We start from the raw sequence: 22,461 nt of genomic DNA, 5'->3' as shown, positions 1-22,461 counted from the left end.
AGCTCCTGCAGCCACAGTCAATGGTTTTTATTGAGATCACTTGGCCAACCTCCACCCCACAGCCACAAGAGTCCTTTCAGCTCAGCCCACAGAGCTCCTCTTCTGCTGGGGCACTCGGAGCAGCCAGATCTGAGGGGAGAGGAAAAAGAAAACATTGATTTAGGGGAAGAGATGGCTCTGAAACCACCCAAAAGCACTCGAGATCTGCTTCACTTCCCCCTGGCGAGGAGAGGGACAAAACCAGCAGCTGCCTTTGTGGGCCGAGCTCAGAGCTGAATTCCAGCTCCCTGCACTGCTCTTTGTTCCTTCCCTTTCCCTTCTGGCTTCCTCCATCCCACCTGGATGCCTGCTGAGCCTGGGGAAGCTCTGAGGGTGGTGAAAAGTGCTTTGTATCCCCATTTCCTGGGCTCTGGATGAACCACAGGCAGCTCAATCCTTGCAGTTTGAGCTCCTGCTGTCCCTATCAGGGATGTCCAACTTCCATTTGCTATTTCTGCAAATCTGCCCCGCTTTTTTAGGCTAAAAAACTCCAATGGTTCATCATGGAAAGGTCTGGGTTAGGAGGGACCTTAAATCCCATCTCATTCCAGCCCTGCCATGGGCAGGGACACTTCCACTATCCCAGGTTGCTCTAAGTCCTGTCCAACCTGGCCAGGACTGGTTGCTGCTGTTAAAGGAAGAGAATTTTTACATTCATATAAACAAAAGGATGCTCTGCTCTGCCCTGCAGCCTCCTAAATTCCATGGGAGAAGTGAGGGAACAGAACTGGAGCTGCAGATCCCACAGGAGATTTGGGTTCTAGGCATGCCCTGGGACAGGACAAGAATTTGAAGCATCATTCAAAGTCATTAACAAGAAAATTCCCTCTCATTAACCTGCAAGCAAGAGGGGAGAATTCCCTGGTTTTCCACATCAGCTGCTGCAAACACCTCTCCAATCCCTCACCTTCGCTGTGATCTTTACTGGATGATTTTTAGGGTCCCTCCCAGCTCTCTGTGGGTGCCAGCACAGCTCAGGGGCGTCGCTGCTCCCTCGGATCTGATTCCCAGAAAAGCCATTCCCTGCTTCCACCCACCTGCCTGGCTGTACTCCACGGATTTCAGGAAGAGCCCCGAGGGTGGGGCCATGGCATGAGGGGGGAAAGCCCGGGCATCCTTCACCTCCAGCAGCTCCTGGATGTCCTGAGGGGACAACTTCCCCTGGCCCACAGCAACCAGAGCCCCGACCATCCTCCGGACCTGGGGAAACCACAGGACACAGTCTGGGAGCTGCCCTTGGAATATTGAGGAGGAAATGCTGTTTTGAATCAGCAAAGAATCAGCCTTGACCCTTGCTTTAGGTCTGAAGTGCCCCAGTCACAGCCTAGACTCGCCCATCACAGTCCTGGCTGCTCCTGGTGTGCCTTTGGCATCCAACACCTCATCCAGGGAGCATTTTAGCCCCTTAGCCGCCCCCAGACACCCCAAAATCTGCAAGAAAAGCTGGTTTTCCCCTTCCAGCAGGGACTGCAGGGCTGGGGTGACATTCTCAGCCTGCCTGCAACATGCAGTGGCATCTTCTACTGACCAGAGCTGGTGGAAAGGGAAAATAAACAGCAAAATGACCCCATTTCCTTTAATTATTCCCTCTCTACAGCTGAAGACACTCACAAGGTCTGTAAATCACCTCCAGCTGCAATGAACTGCCTTGGAGCAAGTTCTGTCTCACCTGTGGGAAGGAGCTGAGCTCAGGGTGGGTTTTGTTTCAGGAACAGCAGCACTGAGGCAGCTCCTGTGCTCCCTGCAGGCTCCTCACACAGCAGCAGTGCTGATTTCAGCTGGGGACTGTGTGGGAGCTCGGCTTTGTTTGTCTTTTCTCTCAGAAAGCCAAAAAAGAGGGGAAAAAAATAATCCCCCAAGAAGGGCAGCCCACCAGCAATCTGGGATTTCACCATTTCACACCCCTCTGCTGTCCCAGCTTCCCCTCCCGCCCTCCACACGCAGCAATTCCAGGCCTGCTGGGTGGGCAGAGCCCTCACACTCGGTGCCCACCTCCTGCACAAACACCTCTCACTGCTCAGCATCCTCCTGCCTCAAAAAACCCCTCCTGGATCCTCAGGAGCTGCTGCCTGAGGGCCAGCACTTGGGATTGCCAGTGCCACCTGCACCCCAAATGTGGGTCTTTGTCTCTAATTCTCCATTTCTAATTCTCCCCCTCCAATTCCCCATCCCCAATTCATTTTCAATTCTCCCCCTCCAATTCTCCCCCCCCAATTCATTTTCAATTCTCCCCCTCCCATTTTCCACCCCCAGCTCTCCCTGTGTGGTGACCACATCCATCCCTCATCTGGACTAAACAAACATTCATTCCATTCATGACCTTTCCAGACTCTCCAAAATCCTCACTGCAGTGCTGGAATGAATCCCTGGGCTGAGTTTGTGACCCTTTAACATTTAAAAAAGAATAAACCAAAGCCCACTGAGCAACCTGCTTGTGTTAATCGCTTTAAAAAGATCCAACAAGCCAAGGTGTTACAAAATTCTGGGATCTTGGAATGCCCAGAGCAGCTCAAATCCTCCTCCTCTGTTATTTTATCCACCCTCACTAGAGGTCATTGCATGCCACGACTTCAGCTTCAATGCCTCCACACTGGGAATTAGCCAGGAAAAAGCAGATTCATGGCACTCATCCCAAATATCCACGGGCTTGGTGCCTCCCCACTTCAGCAAAAAATACACATGGCTCAGCTTTTGGGGTGGTTTCACCTTTTTGTCCAATAAAAACCCCGAGGCTGAGGTGAGATCAGGGGTTCCCCTGTGTGGTCTCCCCATTTGGGATGGATGAGGTTGAGGTGTTCAAATCCCATTGCTACCCCAGTGTCCCTTGTGAGGCACCTGAGGTGAGGATTGGGGGTACCTGCTCGCTCTGCGGTGTCACTAATTAACATTTCCCTTCTATTTTTGCCCTTTTCATGCTCTAAATGGTTCCCAGCAATATTTTCTTGTCACCAAATCCCTGCCCATCCATCCCTCCTCAGATTTGCTGTCCTCCCCTTGCTCCCCTGCCAAAGCCTTGCTTGGCACAGGATAAAAACCCACAAATTTGGGTTGTCAAAACATCAAAACAGAATGAAAACAGAATTAAAAAATAGCTGCTTGCTGTTCCCACAAAACACCTCCTTCTCCTCCAAAAAAACCCCAAACCCCTTTCCCTGCTCCAAGGCCAGGAGAGCTGGGAATGATTCCTCAGTTTGGGAAGAGCTGAGGGCACAGCAAACCCCCACAGGAATTCTTCCCAAGAGAATCCAGGGGAGAGTTTTGTGGCAGAGGGGAGAATTCCTGCAGTTTGTCCAGCACAGCTCGATCAGCCCTTCCCAAAAAAAGCCAGGAAGTGAAATTCCAGGCAGCTTTTCCTGGGCCCAGAGCCACTGAACAGAGCAAGAACACTAAAAAGAAGTTTTACCACTGCAAGGGACAGAGATTGTGGAAAACAAAACTTCTTTCATCCTCCCACACGGTTTTGTGAGGGTTTTAGACACAAATCTAGGAGATTTTGGTTTTAATGGATCAAATGAAGAGCCCAGATCCTCATCCTGCTAATACCAGGTCCCTGTGGGTGTCACACAGCTGGAACATTGCTAAAATAATCAAACTTTAGAGTGGCAGCACCAAAATTTGGGTCTTGCAGCAGCTCCAGGCAGTACCTGTCGGTAAAGGAAGGATCTGCTCTTGAATTTCACCTCCCAGAACTCCAGTCCCCTAAAAAAAAAAGCCCAAAAAAAGGCATTTAAATCAAATTTCAAGTGGTTCTTTTACCCACAAGTCACAGGTGAATGTGAGTAATTAACCTGCACTGCCCCAATTAAGCTGAACCAGCACCTGGGACACCTGAGAGCTCCTTTTCTGGGACACAATTCCTTCCTACAGGTGAAAGAAAATCTGATATTCACATTAAATATATAAAAAAACCCCAAACAAATCGAGGGATCACACATCAGAGAGGTCCAAACAGGCCAGGAATGAGCAGTGCCTGCATCCCAAAATTCCATCCTACTTAGAATTCACTTTAATAAAGGGAACAATGAGAGAGACACTGAAAAATCAGTGTAGGGAGCTGGTTTTTTGCCAGATTTACAGATAAATCCCTGATTTTGGCCATCCCTGGTGTGAATGTTGGCAGCTGCTGCCCCCAGATCCCACTTTGTGCCAGGCCATGAGGAGTTTCCACCACTTCCATCCCATCAAATGCCCCACACACCACAGCCAAGGCTCAACTCAGAGCTGGTGTTGGGATAAAAAGACTTTTTTTTCCCAAAAAGGGCCAAATTCCCCCTCTCTCCACCTCCTTTATCCCAGATTTTCCTGCCCCTGTTGCCTTAAAATCTACTAAGCTCCACAAAAATAGTCAAAATCCTTAGGAAAAATATTCTGGAGGCTTTCAAAGAGAACAAACCCCTTTCTTTCAAGTGGGAAATTTCATTTTTCCTGTTAATCTCGTGGATTAAAAAAATCCCAGCTGTGTTTTTTTCCCAGTTGGCAGCAGAACCCAGCACCTTGCAGGGAATAAAAGATGTCCTGCCCCAAGCCAGGTGACGGAGTGGGCACATCCTGAGCATTCCAAAGCATTTTTGGGACACTCCACTTCCAGCGTTGCTCAGCAACTGGGGTGGATGGGAGGAATGGTTTTCACATTTCACAGTGGTCAATTCAGAAAGGAAGGGAAGAGCTGGGAAGAAAAGCTGCTTTATGTGACAAAACTGTGGTTTGTCCTTCTGTGATTCCTCCTCTGGGACAGAAAATAAACCTCCTTAGATTAGGCTGAAAATAAAAAAAAAAGTTTAAAATTCTATTTATGAGCTTTTCCCACTGTCCCCAACCCTTTAGGAACAGTTCATTCTCCTCCTGCAGTGAAAAAAAAAATCAAAGTATTTGATAAAAATCAAAGTATTTGATAAAAATCAAAGTATTTGAGGGATTTTTGCTGGTTTTATTTGCAAAATGGGCAAATAAACCCTGAGCCCCATCACAAATGGGAAATTTGTACAGATTAAAAGGAACCAGGACACTGGAATTAAAAAAACCCCCAAACCCTGAATAAACAAAGGAACAAAAGAGCCCTCACAACATTGAAGTCTGACACAAAGCCCCAAACCCTACAATTTTTTTCCCTTTAAATCAGAAAACTCAGGATTGTGGTTATTACTAAAGTATTCTAAGAGAGTTAAATGCCATCCCCTTCAGCCTAAACATTCATTAAGTGAACTTATATCAATATATTATAAAAATGACTCATTATAAACCACAGGTTTGGCTTCATGTGTCACCAAAACCAAAAATATCCCAGCAGGAAGGAGCTCGGTGGGTTTATTCCCATTTTTTTTTAGGGTTGCTTCCTCTCTCTGAGCTGTTCCTGGCCTCGTGTGGGATGGGTTTGTGCAGCAAGTTATGCAAAGAATGGTAATTTCCCCTATTTTCCATTAAAATTGAGGAATTAAAATGTGTTTTAAATCTCAGAGGAGCCAACTGGGCTGGATTTGAAGGTCCAAAGGGGCTCCCAGGGCATCTCCACAAGGTGATTTCCAGGGGAGCTCAGGGCTCTGCCACTTTCTGAAGGACAAAAAAAATCCTGTGGATGAGGAATTTCCCTGCCCCCTGTGTCACCCTTTTCCCATGGGAATGGTGGTTTTTAGCTCCAAGAAACAGGGAAACATTTCCACCTGCCCATGGATTACTAAAATGACCTAAATCACTGCTGTGCTTTGGCACCAACACGAGCAGGAAAAGCAGGAATTGGAAAAGATGGAAGGAGCTGGGATGAACTGAAAGACCAGGAGAACTCAGGGCACACAGATCTCTGTGTTTTTCCAAATTCTGTCCAGTTTTGAGCTGAAAAACGGCAAAACTGGGGAAAGGAGCGGTGTTTGCAAACCACTTTTGAGGTTTGAGGTTTTGGAGCATGGCTCTTGCTTTTCCATCTCACAAATGTCCAAATTTAATAGAGGATCCTTGGGAAAACTCCCCAAAAAAAGGGGTTTTTTCCCCAATTAAAAAGCACAAAAATGCAGTTTGAGACAGGTTTGCTTTCAAGCTGAGACACAACAGAGAGAGAGAAGGCATCAGGAAAGCAAAAATCATGTTCAGGTGATAAATATCCATGATCTTTCTGGGAAAAAACTCCAGTTTCTGCTTAATTCAGCCACTTAATTTCAATACTTGCAAGACCTGGCCCTGAAAGAACCTGATCCTCAACTCTCTTTTGTTTATGTAACGACTGAGGAATATTGGATTTCCCTTCACCAACATCCCCTGGGAAGGCAGTGGGAGTTACTGGTGTGAACTGGGTGGGACCTGCAGCACTGACCCAGGCCTTGGCTGGGTGTTTTTCCCTCTATTCCCAACTTTTAGGCAGAGGAGGAAAAAAAACCAAACCCCAATCCCTTGGCAGAGGTGGTTTTTAGCCACCAAAATGAGTGTAAATGCTACAAAAACACCTCACAGGAACTGCTCCCTGACAAATTCCACACTCAAGCTTGTCACATCCGGCTTTTCCATGTCCAAACAGCTGGAGCAGCTTCCCTGCCCCCCCAAATCCCCAAAAAACACACCAAAAAACCAAACCAAAAAAACCAAACCGATCTTTTTCCCTCAGGATAGTGGCGAGGAGAGCGGGAGAAAGGTCCTGTCCAAGCCGTCCCTCAGCGGAACCCTCAGCACGGGGCAAGCAGGAAATCATTTCCCAAAACCAAAAAACCCTCAGGAAGCAGCTTTGCAGGCCAAAGCTGAGTGCTGGGCTCTCACCTGTTGTGGTGGGACAGGAATCCAGGAGCAGGTTGGATTTCCAGCTGGAGCAAGGTCCTGACAGGGCACTGGAAAGGGGTCTCGGAGCTGAGCGAGCGGAAGGTGCTGAAGTCATGGGTTCCCAGCAGGAAGTTTGCTGCCTCCCCCAGTGCAGAGATGTCCAAGGGGCTGGAATCAAACACAGCAGGTGGGACCAGGAGGTTGGGAAGGGCTCAAAGCCCAATAATTAAGCCAGGCTCAAAGCCCAATGAATTAAGCCAGGCTTAAACCCCAGCCCACAAATTCCACATTGAAATACATTTTCCAGCTCGGAATGGCCCAAACCACAAACAGAGAGGCCAAAATGACCTGATGTCTGCTGGAATTCAAGACCCAAAGCTCTTCCCAAACTTTTATCCTGCTGTGCTTCCCAGAACAGCCCTGCTCCAGTCACTCTGCCCCAAATCCTGGCTGCAGCACGAGAACCGAAATGCTCTGCAGTGTCTGCAGCTGATAAACTCAAAAAGATGCTGCCAGGTAAGAATAAAAATCAAAATATCAAACCTTGTGGTGGTTTCCCAACCTTTGGATTTGCAGCAGGCAAAAAGGTGGAATCAGGAAGGAGCAGGCATGGGATGAGTGAGAGATGAAACTGGTGCAGATGCAGAAGGAAGGGCCAAGGGTAAAACTCAGAATTTCTGATGTCCTGCAGATTTCTTCGTTTGAAATATTTAGCTCTGCTCAAAGTACACTTCAGCAAAGGAATTTAGGCAGATTTACTGATGGATTTGCTTTTTTTTTTAGTGTATTTTTGCAAATTTCTCCTCCTAAGAGAAGCCTCAGCAGATACACCTGAGCCCTGGCTTAGGTTTTTTAGGTTTGACCAGAAATCAAAATGTTTCTGAAGAAAACAAAAAAAAAACCAAAAAGTCCCCAAAAAACATACATAAAACCAAAACAAAAAAACCAAACCAACCAACCAACAAAAACTCAAAAAAAACCCCAAAACCAACCAAACAGCAACAACAGAAAAACCCCAAAATCCACCCCAACCCCTCAAAAAAACCAACCCAAAAAAAATTTAAAAAAAAACCAAAAACCCAACACACACAAGGAAACCCAAACAAAACGAAAAAACCAAGATGAGATTTTCCAGCATCATTCCATTTTTTTCCAGGAAAAACAACCTGGAAAAAAATACCCTGAATTCCAGAATCCACACTGATGGTTCCTAACTGGAAATCCAGACACCTACAGGAGTTTAATGTGAATTTTGCAGTGTCTGGACTCAATTAAATGCTGCTTCCTAAAGCCTGAGATTAAGGCATGTTGTGCACATTTCATGTTTATTCACATTCTGCCAGTTCATATTTATTTTTCCCTTCCACAGCCCACAGAGAAGAAAGTCAGCAGTTTAAAGTCAGGCCTTGTCATCTTCACTCCTCAGACAGCTGAAATGATTTTTTCCATGCCCCACAATTGTTATCCCAATAGTGGTGATGGACTGACCACAACTTTTTATAATGCCTACAAAACCCCAGGTTCCTTGAATTTATCTTTATCTCACTACAACATAAACTAAAAGGACAATAACAAATGAATTTCTGGGGTTTGTTTGCTTTTTTTTTTCCCCCCCTCACCTTCTGTTTATCAAGCCCTAAAATCTGACTTTTTTTTTAATAGCACTGGGTTTGTTTTGCTTCCCTTCCTTGACCTGCTGTGTCTGGGTGGTTACTCCAAGAAAAGAAGTGAATATTCAGATACCCTGGCTTGTTTTTGTAGGGTTGTCACAGCCATTGGCTCTTTTTCAAACACACAAATCCCTCAGGGCACGGCAGAGGAGATTTTGGGGGAAATGAATGATAAAAGAACTCTGAGTCTGCTTTTTCCCCCCCATTTTAGCTGTGGAGTCACACCTGAAACTCTGATTTCATCTCTGCAGCACAGCAGGATGGGCAAACTAAGGAAACCTAAGGAAAATGCTCATCCCTCCCATGGACAGGGACACAAAAATCCCTGCTGGGCTCCCCCCTGGAGATTTCAGCAGAGCCAGGTGTGCTCAGCACAGGTGAAACAGTGGGAAAGAGCTGGAAGTGGCAGCTCTGAGGGAATGGAACTCCAGGAATTTCCTCCTTGAAATCCTGTCAACATGAACAGGGAACGAGGTCTTACAAGTGGGAATTAATTATCCCCTCCCCGTCCCCCACAAAAGCCAAGCCTGCCATGGAATCCCTGAGGTTGGAAAATCCTTCCAGGATCAGAGCTCAAGCTGTGCCTGATCCTCACCCTGTCCCCAGCCCAGAGCTCTGAGTGTTCCTGGGACACCTCCAGGGCAGCAATTCCCACGTTTAACAACCCTTTCCATGGAGAAATTCCTCCTGATCTCCACCTTAAACCTCTCCTGGAGCAACTGAGGCCGTTCCCTCTCATCCTGGCCCTGTTCCCTGTCCCAGAGCCCCACCTGGGGCTGCTCCCTCCTGTCAGGGAGTTGTGCAGAGCCACAAAATCCCCCCTGATCCCCCTTTTCTCCCTCCCCCACCCCCCAATTCCCTGATTTTCCTTCCAGAGAGTTGCTGAGGTCTCTCCCCAGGGAGACTGACTCACCCTCCTGCAGGAGCCCAGCACAGATCCCGCTCGAACACAGGGATTTGGGAATAGTGGGCACAGCCCAGCAGCAGCCGGTAGATGTAGGTCCTGGAGAGGGCACAGAAACGGGCATGGAAGGTGCTGGGCACTCTCTGGGCACTGAGGATGCTGTGGGACAGAGGGGACAGGGTGAGAGGGACACAGGTGCCACACTCGAATCCAAAAACTTTCCCGTTGTCGCCACACAGATGGGAACTGAAATGTGAGAAACCACGCTTAGGATTGATGGAGTATCACAGAATTGTGGAATTTTTGGGTGGAAGGACATTAAAGATCATCCAGTGCCACCCCCTGCCATGGGGAGGGACACCTTCCACTGTCCCAGGGTGCTCCAACCCAACCTTGGACACTTTCAGGGATGGGGCAGCCACAGCCTCCCTGGGAAATCCATTCCAAGGCCTTCCCACCCTCCCAGGGAAGAATTCCTTCCCAGTATCCCATCTAAAGCCACTCTCTGTCAGTGGGAAGCCATTCCCTGTGTCCTGTCACCACAGTGCCTGAGGAAACATCTCTCCTGAGGGTGACCCAGCACCTTGGGAAACTTCCCCCTCTGCTTTTGCAGATCCCAAACTGAGAGGGAAGGACCCCCCAAGAACAGCCCCCCTCTGTTCACCCCCAAAGGCAGCTCCTGCAGCACATGGAGATGGTGCAAAGGTGGTCACTTCCCTCCCACCTCCCCTCAGGACCTCCAGGACTTTGTGCAGCCAGGAAAATCCACGTGAATCCCAGCATCAGCAAGGTGGGGTGTGAGTGAATCCAGCAGAATGCTCCGTGGGAACCCTCTCATTCCACAGGGACAGTCCCAAAAGCTCTTCCCCTGCACATACCCATCTCCCACTGACCCCAGGCAAGGCAAGGAGGAGTTTCCCAAGCAGCTGAACTTCTCTGTTTTCTTCTACAGCTAACGGGGAGGAAGTGCCCTGTTTCTCCAGCCCAAAAATTGCCACCACACACAGCCTGGGAGGCGGCAAGGAGGGCACAGAGGCTGTCAGACAAAATTCTCCCTGTCAAGGAAGGAAACAGAGCTTCCCCGAGTTCCTGCACCTCTCCCAAAGTGTTGTCGCGCACTGGATGTGACTCTCCCTCATCCCAAAGTTCTGGTGCTCCCCATCCTGCAGGAAAAAGCCAGCAGGGAGTCCCTGCACTGAGCCACAACCCCTGCAGGTGCTGCTTCAGAGGAGACCTCTCCTTAGAAGGGAGTTTTTCTCCTGCTGTTTTGCCTTCCTGCCTTTGGAATTCAGCGAGGAGAAGGGAGCCAGGGCAGCCAAAAAAACAGGATAGATTTGGGACCACAAATGTCTTTATTTACTTTAAAAAAGGTTGGTGCTCTGGGGATTTTTGCCAGCTCAAGGGCCTCTGGCTCACAGCCCTCCCCTGGCTCAGACCACAGAGGGAGAAATTAAAGCTGAGCCACAAAGATTTGCAATAACAAGCCCAGGAATGGCTCTGCTGCTGTAAACCATCAGGAGAAATGCAAACTCCATCCTCCAGGCCTGCAGTGGGGTTTGAAGCCAGGACCTCCAGCCTCCTCTAAACACAATAATAAAATTATTACATTTATTTCCCTCTGTCTGCATGCCTCCACAAGCACACGATCTGTCTCGAGCTTCTTCTGTTAACACTTGGGTGGTTTTTATTAAATAACCATCCTTTTAGGAAGAGTCTTTCAGAGGAGCCTATTTCTGCTCACATAATTCCTGTTGCAATTGTTCCTTTTAGCCAGGAATGTTTGTCCAGAATTTATTCCAGCAGCTGCATTTCAGGCCTTGCTGAGATCCCATTTTTAAAAAACGGGTGAATGATGGGAAATAAAGACCTGTGGCATTTTTTACCTTTCCAACAGAGCCTGCATTTCAGAGGTCAAAGGGAAAAAAACTCCAAGACATTTAACTAGAAATGGATTTTATGAGACAAAGATCATCCTGCCCTCTCCACTGAAAACAGAATCAAAAACCCAGCTTGCAGGAGGTGGGAGGAATCCCAGCTCTCCTTGTCACTCAGACAACTTTTATTGTGTGGTTACAAAACCAGAAACAGGAGGTGTGAGACTCCTACACTGCCAGTCCTCCTTCAAGGACAGCAAAATCCTCCTAAAATGACTCCAGCTCTCAAATACTCCCTGATTCTTGGGGGACAGGATCCTTTCAGATGTGTTCTGCAATTTTAAGAGACAGAGCAGTGGTAGGAGAGACCATCAGGCCACAGAGAGGGATTTGTGGCTCATGGCACACTCAGCCAGCCTGGAATCCTGTTTTCCTTCCAAGCTCCATCCACAACAATGTGTTCCCACAAAGATCCCTCTCTCCTTCAGCCCCTGCTTGCAACCATATCAAAGTTCTGAGTTTTCTCTTCAGCATGAGCAAAGAATTCCTGCTCCTGGCACAGGGATTTTTCCAGAGGGAGGGATGAGGGATGAGGACGTGCAGGCTCAGGCCTGTCACCTCTGCCTAATGGGAAGATGATGAAGCAATTTTGGGAAGGTTCAGCCTTGGGGAGAAGGAAAAGCTGGACTGATAGACTAACTGAGCAGGGCTGCATCCTATCAGAAGGTATCACCTCCTCAAAGGTACCCGCCAGACCTCAGAGTGAAACAGAACTTTCCCCACCTGAGATCCCACTCTTGGCTCATTCTGGAGATGCTCCCTGGCTCAGAGCAGGACTGGTTAGTGCAGGTATCACAAACCTGGCTGTGATTACGGACCTGTCTCTCCACCCATCAGCACTTTTAGCTCTCCATGACAACTTTTGCCATTAAAACTTGACAACACGACTTAATTCCAGGCCTAAATTCAGGGAAGATGGCCTGAGATTCAGGGGTTGGTGACACAGAACAAACTGCTCACAGCAGTGGCACCTTCTGCCTGCAAAATCAGCTCCCAAACTGTTTCAAGGAAGGAAATCAGAACTCTGACCCAACTCCATGCCCCCTGGGACTGCTACAACATCCTGAAAGGGGTTTGGACTTCCAGGCCCTGACCTGGTTTTCAGTCTGAACAAAATGAACAACCAAAAAACCCTGCACAAATTCTATTTCAAGATTTTTTTTTTTTTTTTTTTTAATTGTGGAAAAAATTGCCTCCAGCCCCACCCCACAGCAGCTGCTTTGGAGTCTTTCCACCCATGTCAGGGAAGGTGAAAGCTGTCAAGGGACAGGAACTCACAGCTTGAGAGAGGGAGATTTGCTCTGTGGCCTCTCACTGCAGAGGAACTGAGCTGCTGCTTGAAGAGAAACTGGATTTGGAAGTGCCAAAGCATCAATCCTCTGTTATCACGCTCATATCCCACCTCAGGTTTGGGGTGCAGGGCCTGCCTGTGGGCTGTGTTGGAAAAGCAGGGAAATCAGAGCTTGCTTTTCTTTCAGGCACCCACTTTGCTTTAAGACTTGACCAACTCTGCAAATTTTTGCAAAGAAGGTGGCGAAGGAGCAGAGAAAATTCCCTGATGGCTCTCTGGGGGCTGGCATTGCTGCATTTCCTACAGCAGCCACGCTCTAGATCAAGCTCCAGCAGTGTAAGAGCCACCTCTCCCTGCCCTTAAACTGAGCTCACGAACCCAAAACAGCCCAGGAGGGTCCTCCAGCAACACCAGAGCTAACATGGACAGCCAGGAGATTGCCAGGATCAAAGGGAAAAGCCACTGTGGCCTCATGATGTTTTTTAAGATAACGAACAGGAACTTTGTGCCTGCAGATATGAGGCTCTCCCAGCGCCTTCCTGAGCTCCCATTCCAGGGATTTCACTTCCTCTTCCCCCTCAGCCTCTGCTGGCTCCCCTGGTGCTTGCCTGGAGGTGAGGGAATGCAGCTGCTGCAGCTGCTGCCGCACTGCAGATCCCAGGGATCAAACTGCATTTAAATAAATGCAAAGCACCACTGACACACAGCTCCAGAAACGCTGCAGGAAAACACTGGGAAACCCCATCCCGAGGCCAGGAGAGCTGCAGGCACCAAACAATTCCTTGAGTGGGATCCCAGTCACAACATCCCTCCCAGAGCAGCAAATGCCAGGCCAGCAGTGCCTCACCACACTCCTGGCCACCAGGAATTTGTGCCCTGGAGCCACTGTGCCCTCTGGACATGACACAGCAGAGTCCCTGCTCCTGCTCCTGCTCCTTGCATCACCCAGGAATGGCCCAGCAGCTGATCCCTGCAGCCCATCCCTGATTCTTACGGGCTCAGGAGAAGGTCTGGAGCCAGGGACACAGCACCACAGCACCTGCAAGCAGGGGTTTCCTCATTCCTGGGAAAGAGCAACACCTTCATCCACCCCTCCCTCCCTCAGACCCCAAACTATTGGAGCCCCTGCACGTTTAGAGCTGGATTTGGGGTTCCCCAAGCTCTGGAGAACTGGAATCTTCCCTGGGAAAGCCAAGAGGAGATGCAAGGCTGATGTCAGGCTCCAAACCCCAGGCCTTGCTCTGTCAGCGTTTGCACCAGGCCTTGTTTCACAAAGGACAGATTAGGAAATAAAGCAGGGAGTGGATTTCCCAGTCATGCTGCTCTTCTCACAACAGCCCAGATTTGGCTTTTAACCCAAAAATCCCAAGTTTTTCACTCAATCTACATTTGAATCATAAAAATGCACCTATGGGGAAGGACACACAAAGTTACACCTGACAGAGACCTCGGGAAGAAAAGCAAAGAAGGTGAAATTCCACCCATCTTTTGAAACCTTCACAAGGTGGGGTGATTATTTCTGTGACCGAGGCACACTCCTGGCAGAAACTGCTGCTTTCACCATCATTTCCTGGGTCTGATGCGGAATCAATTCCCCAAGGAGCAATAACTGAGAGCTGTCACACTCGTGGCAGCCCAGGGGATCCAACCCTTGCATGGTGACACTGAACTGCCACAACTCCTCTTTTTTAGGGGTGCCAGCAGCTGATCCCACAGCAACAGTGGTGGCACAAAGTTGATTTTAAAGCACCAGGCCAGCAGCAGAAACACACAAATTCAAGAGAGTGATTTCCCAACAGAAAACAGGGGGAAAAAATACATCCCACAGGTGAAGGTGGGAGCTCATTGTTGCACCTCCTCCTTCCCCCAAAAAATCCAAAATAAAGGATTTTTGCCTCTCCACTGACTCACCAGATGGGCTCAGGCTTGAGGTGATAGTTCAGCCCCTGGACAAGTTGCTTCCCACTGAAAGCTGCCTTCCCTGGAGCCCTCTGGATGTCCAGGTGGGCGGCGTTGGCCAGCGCGTGGACGCCGGAGTCCGTCCGGCTGGAGATGTGGAACTTGATGGGAACGCTGGGCCTCAGGTTCTGTGCCGCCTTCTGGAACCCAAAAGAAGGAGGAATTCAGCAAAACTTCAGGAAAAACATCCTTCTCCTGGCTGACCACACCTCTTTGTGGCTCCCAGAGGAGTTTGGAGCTGCTGTGGGCTGAAAAGAGGTGATGGAGAGGAGCCTGTTTGGGGGATTTCTCTGAAAATCAGTGGTTTCTCAGCTTTTACTCTGAAATCACCTCACACACAACATCCAAAATGCCACAAGACCTTTCTTGGGTGTACAAAATAAAGTCAAAACTATTCATCTCTCTATCCTCTGCTTTGTATCATGTGAGCTTCCTTAAGAGCACAAAATAAAGTTAAAAATATTCATCTCTTTACCCTCTGCTTTGTGTCGTTGGGTGAGGGGGGGAGAAGACAGAGAATCACCCATTTCAGCCCATTTCAACCCAAATCCCAGGCTCTCAGACAGAAAATCCAGCGAAAATCACTCCAGGGAATAAGTGAAACATCTGAAAGAGTGAAAAACCACAAAAGAAGGCAGAAAACCAGAAGAATGACTCGAAATTTCCTTCTCCTTCCCATCCCCACTCCCGAGCACTGAACCCAGTGGTTTTCATTGGATTTTAATTGGCTACAAGACCCAATAAAATTCAAACTGCTGACTCACAAATACCTTCCAGACTCCTGTTGGAGCAGTCAGGATTCCGAGCTCTCAGAAATGTTCCATGAAAATGCACAGGGAGGCAGAGAAAAATGTAACCAAGCTGCAGGGGGAGGCCTGGGAAACAGAACTGAACTGCTTTTCCCCTTCCTAATCCTTCCATTTGGAGCTCACATGTGGTCACAATTAACAGGGAGAAATCTTTATTTATCACCCTCAAGCAGTGATAAATGAAGAGAGGAGCAGACAGAAATGAAAGTTTCCTGCAGCAGACCTTGGCCTGTGCCTCAGCAATTTGTCTGAGAGCAGAAGTTGATTTTTAAGAGCAAAGTTGCTCCAAAGATGTTCAGGTTTCACAGGCTCCTCCCTCCCTCTCTCCACCCTCTTCTCCCCCTCCTTCCTCACCAGACAAAAACCAGCCAGTGGAAACAAGAGTTAAGAGAGAGAACAGGAGATAACATGGAAAACATCCTCATTTTTTTGGCTACAGGCTTGGATGCAGCGCTGCTTTGGATCCCACAGTGCATCCCATCTCCATCTGGATAATCAGGAACCAAGCTGAATAATCAGAACACTGGATTTCTCCACTGGAAACCAGACTGGAGAGGAAAAGAGGAGCAGAATCCCAAGTAGATCTGGTTATTTCCCCTGCTCAGCTCAGCCAGCAAATCCACAAAGGTGCAGGATTGGGTGACACCTTCCACAAATGGGATTTTCACAGCTGCCCTTCTCCAGCAGCTTTTTCCCACCTTTCTGAGCATCCAAAGGAGGAATGTGACCACCATCAACACCAAATCCCAGTCTGTGAACCTGAAAGCTTTGTGGAAATGCACTGATACACAAAAATACACTGAAAATGTTCTACCAACTGCTGCCTCCAGCTTCAAGTTTAATTTTTAATTTCATTTCGTCAGGAGGGGATAGAATCTCCCGAAAGAGAATTTCTGAACTGCTGAACTTCTCTTTGCAGGCAGCTAAGAAATGACCCCTTCACCTATGCAAATGTCTTCTATCTGTGCATCCAAAGTCCTTCGAGCAGCTGAAGGTCTCCTCCTCTGGTTCCTGTGCACTTTAATCTCTTAATATCCCCCACCCTGAATTTCAAAAAAGGTGCATGATTTATTTACATGCAGGAATTGCTTGGATAGGGACCAGTTTTTCCTGCCCTTGCAGTAAAAACAAGCCCCTAAAACAGGCAGGGCTTTCATCTGAGGAACTCCAAAGGCTTCAGTGCTGTTAATCCAGATCCCCATCCTGTTTGGGATCATCTGTGGGTTCCCAGGGGGGAACTGAAGCAGGAGTTGAGCACTTTAGCCAGCTAAAAAGAAATGAAGAAGATAAAGGGATAAAGGAGCTGTGTGTGCTCAGAGCTCACACCTCTCTGCTCCCTCCTTTAAGCCACAGGACATGTAAATATTTTTCTCTTTAGCAGGTGCTAGAAACACTGAAATCTTGGCTTTGGCACCTGCTGGAGGCCTCTCACTGAGCCACACTTGCATTTATCCCAAATTTTTCCACACAGCAACATCCCAGGGTGCGAGTTTATCCCTCAGACACGCCAGGGATGCAGGGGAAAGCATTAATTGCATTTAGCTGCTCTGTCCCCTAACAGGTTTTGTTCACTGAACGCTTCCATAGTTTGAATTATGCTGGAATTTCCACTGCTGGCTGCCAGGATGATATGGATCCACATTCCAGATGGATATTATTGCTCACAGCTCAGTTTTCCTCTCATGCTAGAGGGGCAGGAGGAAGAACAGGCCTGCTGATGAACACCACCCATGGCAGGGGAGCAAAAGTTCATCCATTTCTCCTCCTGAAGTCTAAATTAAACAAAAAAAAAAAATCCTCAAGATTTTGACCTCTACAGGCATTGGGAATGTTTTGGAAAAGTTAATTCCTCTTTCCCAGCAGCTGGATTGGTCATGGTTTCATCCTTTGGAATGGCCTCAGATACAGGGAGTGCATTTCCCTGCCAGGGAGCTGCACAATTTATTAATTACAGTGTTCTAATAATTAATAACATGCAAGCTCCTGGTTGCAAGTCATCACAGCCTCCCTGACTCACTGGGTGCTATGTCAGCTGAAACTAATTAAAAACCCAGCTCATTTTCAGTTGGATAGATAAAATTGAAGTGAAAGCCAGGAAGGATACACTGAGAATGTGGATTTTGTTAGAAGAGAAGGTTTCCAAAGCGATCTCCGACGTCACTGAAATTATTATCAAAACAGAGGCTGAAGATGACAGTTCCCTTTGTCTGTTTGAATTCCTTGCTTTTTTTTTTAAGGATGAGGGGAAGGAGGTTGTACCAGAGCTGCCTTGCATAGTAAGGAGCTGCTGTTTCTCCTTTCTCTCCTCTCCTACTGCCTCTTCCTTTCATGAGGAATAATATCTGCCCTTAGCACAAGGCTGCTGGCCAAAACAGGGTTTTGTGAGGGGAAGATGAGTTTGGGCAGCATTCCCCAGCAAAATGGGAAATGGGAGATGGTTCCAGGCAGGCCTGAGAAGGAAGGGAACTCTGTCGATCCCAGCAGGTGATTTTTACCACAAGTAACAGTCACTTCCCTCAGCAAAAGGTGAAATCCTCCTTTACAGCAGAGACATTTGTAAGAACTGAGACAGAGCCTGAAGTCCTGGACGTTAAAAGTTTCCATGAATAACTGGAGGGAGCCAAATCCCAGGGCTCCAACCTCCCCATGTGGGGAAACAAGGCCTGGAATTTGCTTTGGGCTCAACAAGCCCAAGTTGGGCTTCCAAGTGCTCCAAGACTTGTCCCCAAGAAATAAAGTGTTGCCAGCAAAGCTCACCCCCCTCAAAGAGACACAAAAAGCTCCTACAAGTATCTCTGAACTAAAACAAGGCTCCATTTCCTCTGGACAGTCCCAGAGCTCTGTCACAGAGCAGCACCAAGGACTTCAAAAGCTTGACAGTGACCCAGGGTTACAAACAGATCTGTTCAGCCCCAGCCCAGCGACTTTCCCCCAGCACAAACACTCACAAACCAACCAGCCCATTCCAATTTCCACGAGGCAGCTGCTGAAACACAGAATCTGCACCTCCCAGGTTATTTGGCACTGCAAACAAATGGCTGAACATCCTCAGAACACAATGAGGATCTCATTACAGCTTTAATTTTGCCCTTCAGTTGCCTTCCTAGCTTTGGGGAAAGCAGTGAAGTTCAAGGCTGCAGAGAAAAGGGGGAAGGAAGAGAAATTCCTGCAGGCCCCAGAAGTTTTCTATTAAAGCTGCTTTAAGGCTTCCCATGTGGTTCCAATAGACACAGCAGTGCCCAGCATCAATACCACCACATGAAAGCACCGAGCTGGCCTGCAAAGTGCTGATGCTGTGAAAAGACAACACCAAATAAGCTCATGTTTGTCTTTTTCTCTTCTTCTTTTCTCCTCTCATCACCCACCCACCCCATCTGCCTGTTCAGACATCACTGGGATAATGCAGAACAACTGCTGGGCTCACCCCAAGTCCAGAGCCTGAGGCCCTGCATGGCTCAGAGGATGAGATAAATGGGATAAAAAATCCTTTTGGGCTCTTCTTTCAGGGTCTGCACAATATTTAGGCACTTTCTCTACAACATTCTCAGGCAGGAAGCCACATAAATACACCCTGAGAACTCTGATTTAAGCCGTAATTCCTCACACTTTCTTTCTGAGCAAGAGCACCAGGAATTCTCAGCCTCACGGAGCGTGGGGATGTCCTGGCCATGTCACATGGGTGGGACACCAAGGCTGCTCTGTCCTTCACACCACCAGGGTTGCAGCTAATGCAGAGCAGGGTGTCCCAAAGTGCTGCAATTGGTGACTGGGGTCAGACAGAATGACCACAAATGAGGACTGAGCAACAAAATTAATGCCCAGGTATGGTTTGACCTGCAGAAATCAGCTCTTTGACAACCTCTCATCTTCCAAACAGGCACAAGCTTCATTTTGAACTCCACAATACTTCCAAGACAAGAGAAATAATCCAGCTTCCTTTTGAATCTTCCTGCAGCAGATTCAGCAGCAGCCCCACAGCAGCTTGTAATTAATCAACAATTTAAATTCCCAATTGGATTACCATGCTCAGGTGTGCTGAGCACTCACCCTACACAAGTGACCCATTTTCTGCTCCTGGGTGTAACAGGGGGTTTTTTATACTCACTGCTAGCCCAAACAGCATTGGGGTCCTCACAGCCATCCCCAGGTCCTAGGGAATCCCTGGGAGCAGTGCAGGGATAACAGGATCATAACTTTTTTCCCCCCCTGGTGTATTAGAACTCCAAAAAAAATGGAAGCAGCCTGAAACAATGGACATCCTGCTGTGCTTTGTTCTGGAAACCTCTGTCAGGGACATCCTCTCCTGGGAGCAGACAGCCTCCAGTTGTTAAATCCATAAAGGAATTGGACATGAAGCACAACTGCGGCAGTTTTAAGGACAAGGGAGGTAAAGTCACAAGTCTTAACAAAGCTCAGGTGGGCCAGCACCCGAGCAGGGCTCTCAGAGTTAGTTCTGGGCTCAATTAAGTCTCATTGAAGGGTTCACATCTTTTTAGGGTCAGAATCTGTATGATGATCCCATTTAAAGTATTTTGTTTTGAGCTTTACAGTGTTTAACACTCTGCCAGTTTTATTTGGGTATCTCAAAGTAATATTGACCCCTTATAATTTCTGCAGCTGAACAATGTGACCCTAAAAGCTTCATTTTCCCGACAATTGGGATTAGCAAGGACCTACCTCCAAATAATTCTGGACTCCAACCAGGGCCTGATCACTCTTGGTCTCCATAACCCCACTGCAGAGCAAAACAAACACGATTTATTGATGTGTATCAGCATTCAGGGACTTGACGCAGAGCCCACCAACACATCCAGGACTTCCTAGGGCACTGTTTGCTATGGGAAAACCTGGATCATCCCACAGAACTTGCAGGGACCAAGCACTGAGGAATGGGCAGGAAAGCTGATGCAGTGGCTATTTTCAAGAAGGGAGGTTGGAAATAAAAATTATCCTTCAAATGTTCCTCTCTGGACCGGCCCTTGAGACAGAGGCTGACAGGAGAATAAGGCAGACAAATTAAATTAGTTTGAGATAAAACTATTTGAGGGCCAGCAGCTGGTTGCCAGTTGCAGGCCAGGACTTGTGAATGTCGTAAATGGACTAAAAGGCCACAAGGACAGTTTGTGATGAGCTTCCTGCTCTGCCACAGAAGCCACTGCAGTCCCACAAGCTGCTGAAGGGCTGAGAAATGTCCTGGGGCTAAACCCAAACTACTCAGAGTAATTTAGGTCAGACCCCACAGTGACCCAGTGCAAGAACTGGGGGGTTTGGCACAGGCTGGGGCTGTGCTATGACATCCTCAAGATGGGCACAATTCCATCAGCTGGGGCTGCACGAGTCCTCCCCCACACCTGGGAATGGGAAGAGGCACAAATCTGCCCGTGGGATGTTTGTGAGGCCTGGGGAAATCCAGCCTCAGGGAGCACAGCCCACAGATCGCTTCCCCTGCATCTCTGGGGCACCACAAACCACCTCCATCACAGCAAACACAGTGCTCTGTCCTCCTGCCCCCAGCCTGAGGGAAATCTCCCTTCTTCTCTGTCCTTTCCTGTCTTTCATCCTTGCTGATTTTATGCATCTCCTGCCCTCACACTTCCGTGGGCAGCAGGAAGCAGAGTCCAGCTCCCTGCCTGCTCTCACCTGCTCAGCAAGGGATCCATCCCTCACCTGGACACTGTTCTCATCCATTCCTCCCCAAACCCTGCTCCCCCCAAACTCTGCTCTCTAAATTCTGCCATCCCAAACTCCGCTCTCATCCCTTCCTCCCCAAACTCTGCCCTACCCATACTCTGCTCTCCTCAAACAATGTTCTCATCCATTTTCCCCCAAACTCTGCCCTACCCATACTCTGCTCGCCCCAAACACTGTTCTCATCCATTTTTCCCCCAAACTCTGCCCTCCCAAACTCTGCTCTCCTCAAACACTGTTCTCATCCATTTTCCCCCAAACTCTGCCCTCCCAAACTCTGGTCTCTCCAAATTCTGCCATCCCAAACTCTGCTCTCCCCAAACACTGTTCTCATCCATTTTTCCCCAAACTCTGCTCTCCTCAAACACTGTTCTCATCCATTTTCCCCCAAACTCTGCCCTACCCAAATTCTGCTCTCCCTAAATTCTGCCATCCCAAACTCTCTCTCCTCAAACACTGTTCTCATCCATTTTCCCCCAAACTCTGCCCTACCCAAACTCTGCTCTCCCTAAATTCTGCCCTCCCAAACTCTGCTCTCCTCAAACACTGGTCTCATCCATTCCTTCCCAAACTCTGCACTCCCTAAATTCTGCCATCCCAAACTCTGCTCTCCCAAACTCAAACCCCAACCCCAGCTCTCCCCACCGCCGCTCTCTCCCACCCCTCCGCAGCTCTCCGGGGCCGCCCCGGGCGCTGCCCCGCTCCCGCACGTGGCTCGGGGCCAGCGGGGCACGTACCTGTACCTGGTGCCAAAGTACTGAAAGAACACCAGGTACCGGGCAGGGGCACCGACCATGGCTGGTCGGGATCCCGGCACCGACCCCGGCACGGAGCGGCCGGGGGGGGGCGCGGCGCGCGCCCCCCGGCACGGGGTTGGGCACGGAGGCACCGGGACGGGCTGCTGGGGACCGGGACGGGCTGCTGGAGGTCTGGGATGTGTTCACGGGGGCTGCTGGAGGTCTGGGATGTGTTCACGGGAGCTGGGGATGTGCTGATGGGTTCTGGGATGTTGTGCGTACATCAAACCCCTCTGGAAACCTGTGATTCACCTCGGATGCTCCTCAGCTCTCCAGCTGTGCTGCCTGCAACACGGTGGATTAAAAAAAAACCCAGAAAAACAAAAAAACAAACCTAATAATAATATTGATTTGAGCTAAGAAACCACATCAAGTAGGGGCCACAAGAGGGGGAGGCTCCTTGCTTCCCCTGCCTTCCTCAGGCCTGGTAACTGTGGTTGTTATCTCAGAGTGCTCACTCACTGCTGGCTTTTCCTCAGTTTCAATTCCCAGAGCATCAGTTAGGTGCCAGCTGTCCCCCGAGGCAGATGGGAATGCCAAAACATGCAGGGGTTAGGGTAGGAATGCAGCTCCCAAGGACAAAAAAAAAGGTTTCTTGGGGATGGATATCTATGTCCAGCTCTGGGGCCTCC

At 48.7% G+C, this 22,461-nt stretch overlaps 1 protein-coding gene across 2 annotated transcripts; it reads right to left on the bottom strand.

The window, feature by feature from the left end:
• Positions 1–12: 12 nt before the first annotated feature.
• PUSL1 (pseudouridylate synthase-like 1) lies at positions 13–21,868 on the bottom strand. Of its 2 annotated transcripts, XM_008641226.2 has the most exons (8): positions 21,770–21,868; positions 20,022–20,079; positions 14,488–14,675; positions 9,361–9,510; positions 6,778–6,945; positions 3,684–3,738; positions 1,077–1,239; positions 13–129 (listed from the first exon to the last, which is right to left on the bottom strand). In XM_008641226.2, the coding sequence occupies exons 1-8, from the start codon at positions 21,826–21,828 to the stop codon at positions 77–79; spliced, it is 894 nt and encodes a 297-aa protein (XP_008639448.1). In that variant the 5' UTR covers positions 21,829–21,868; the 3' UTR covers positions 13–76. The 2 variants fall into 2 exon arrangements, with proteins under 2 accessions (XP_008639448.1, XP_017599557.1); XM_017744068.1 differs by lacking the exon at positions 9,361–9,510.
• Positions 21,869–22,461: the final 593 nt, after the last annotated feature.

Source organism: Corvus brachyrhynchos, unplaced genomic scaffold (assembly GCF_000691975.1).
Source record: "Corvus brachyrhynchos isolate BGI_N302 unplaced genomic scaffold, ASM69197v1 scaffold68, whole genome shotgun sequence".
Classification (NCBI taxonomy): Eukaryota; Metazoa; Chordata; class Aves; order Passeriformes; family Corvidae; genus Corvus; species Corvus brachyrhynchos.
This window is presented reverse-complemented; position numbering and strand designations above follow the sequence as displayed.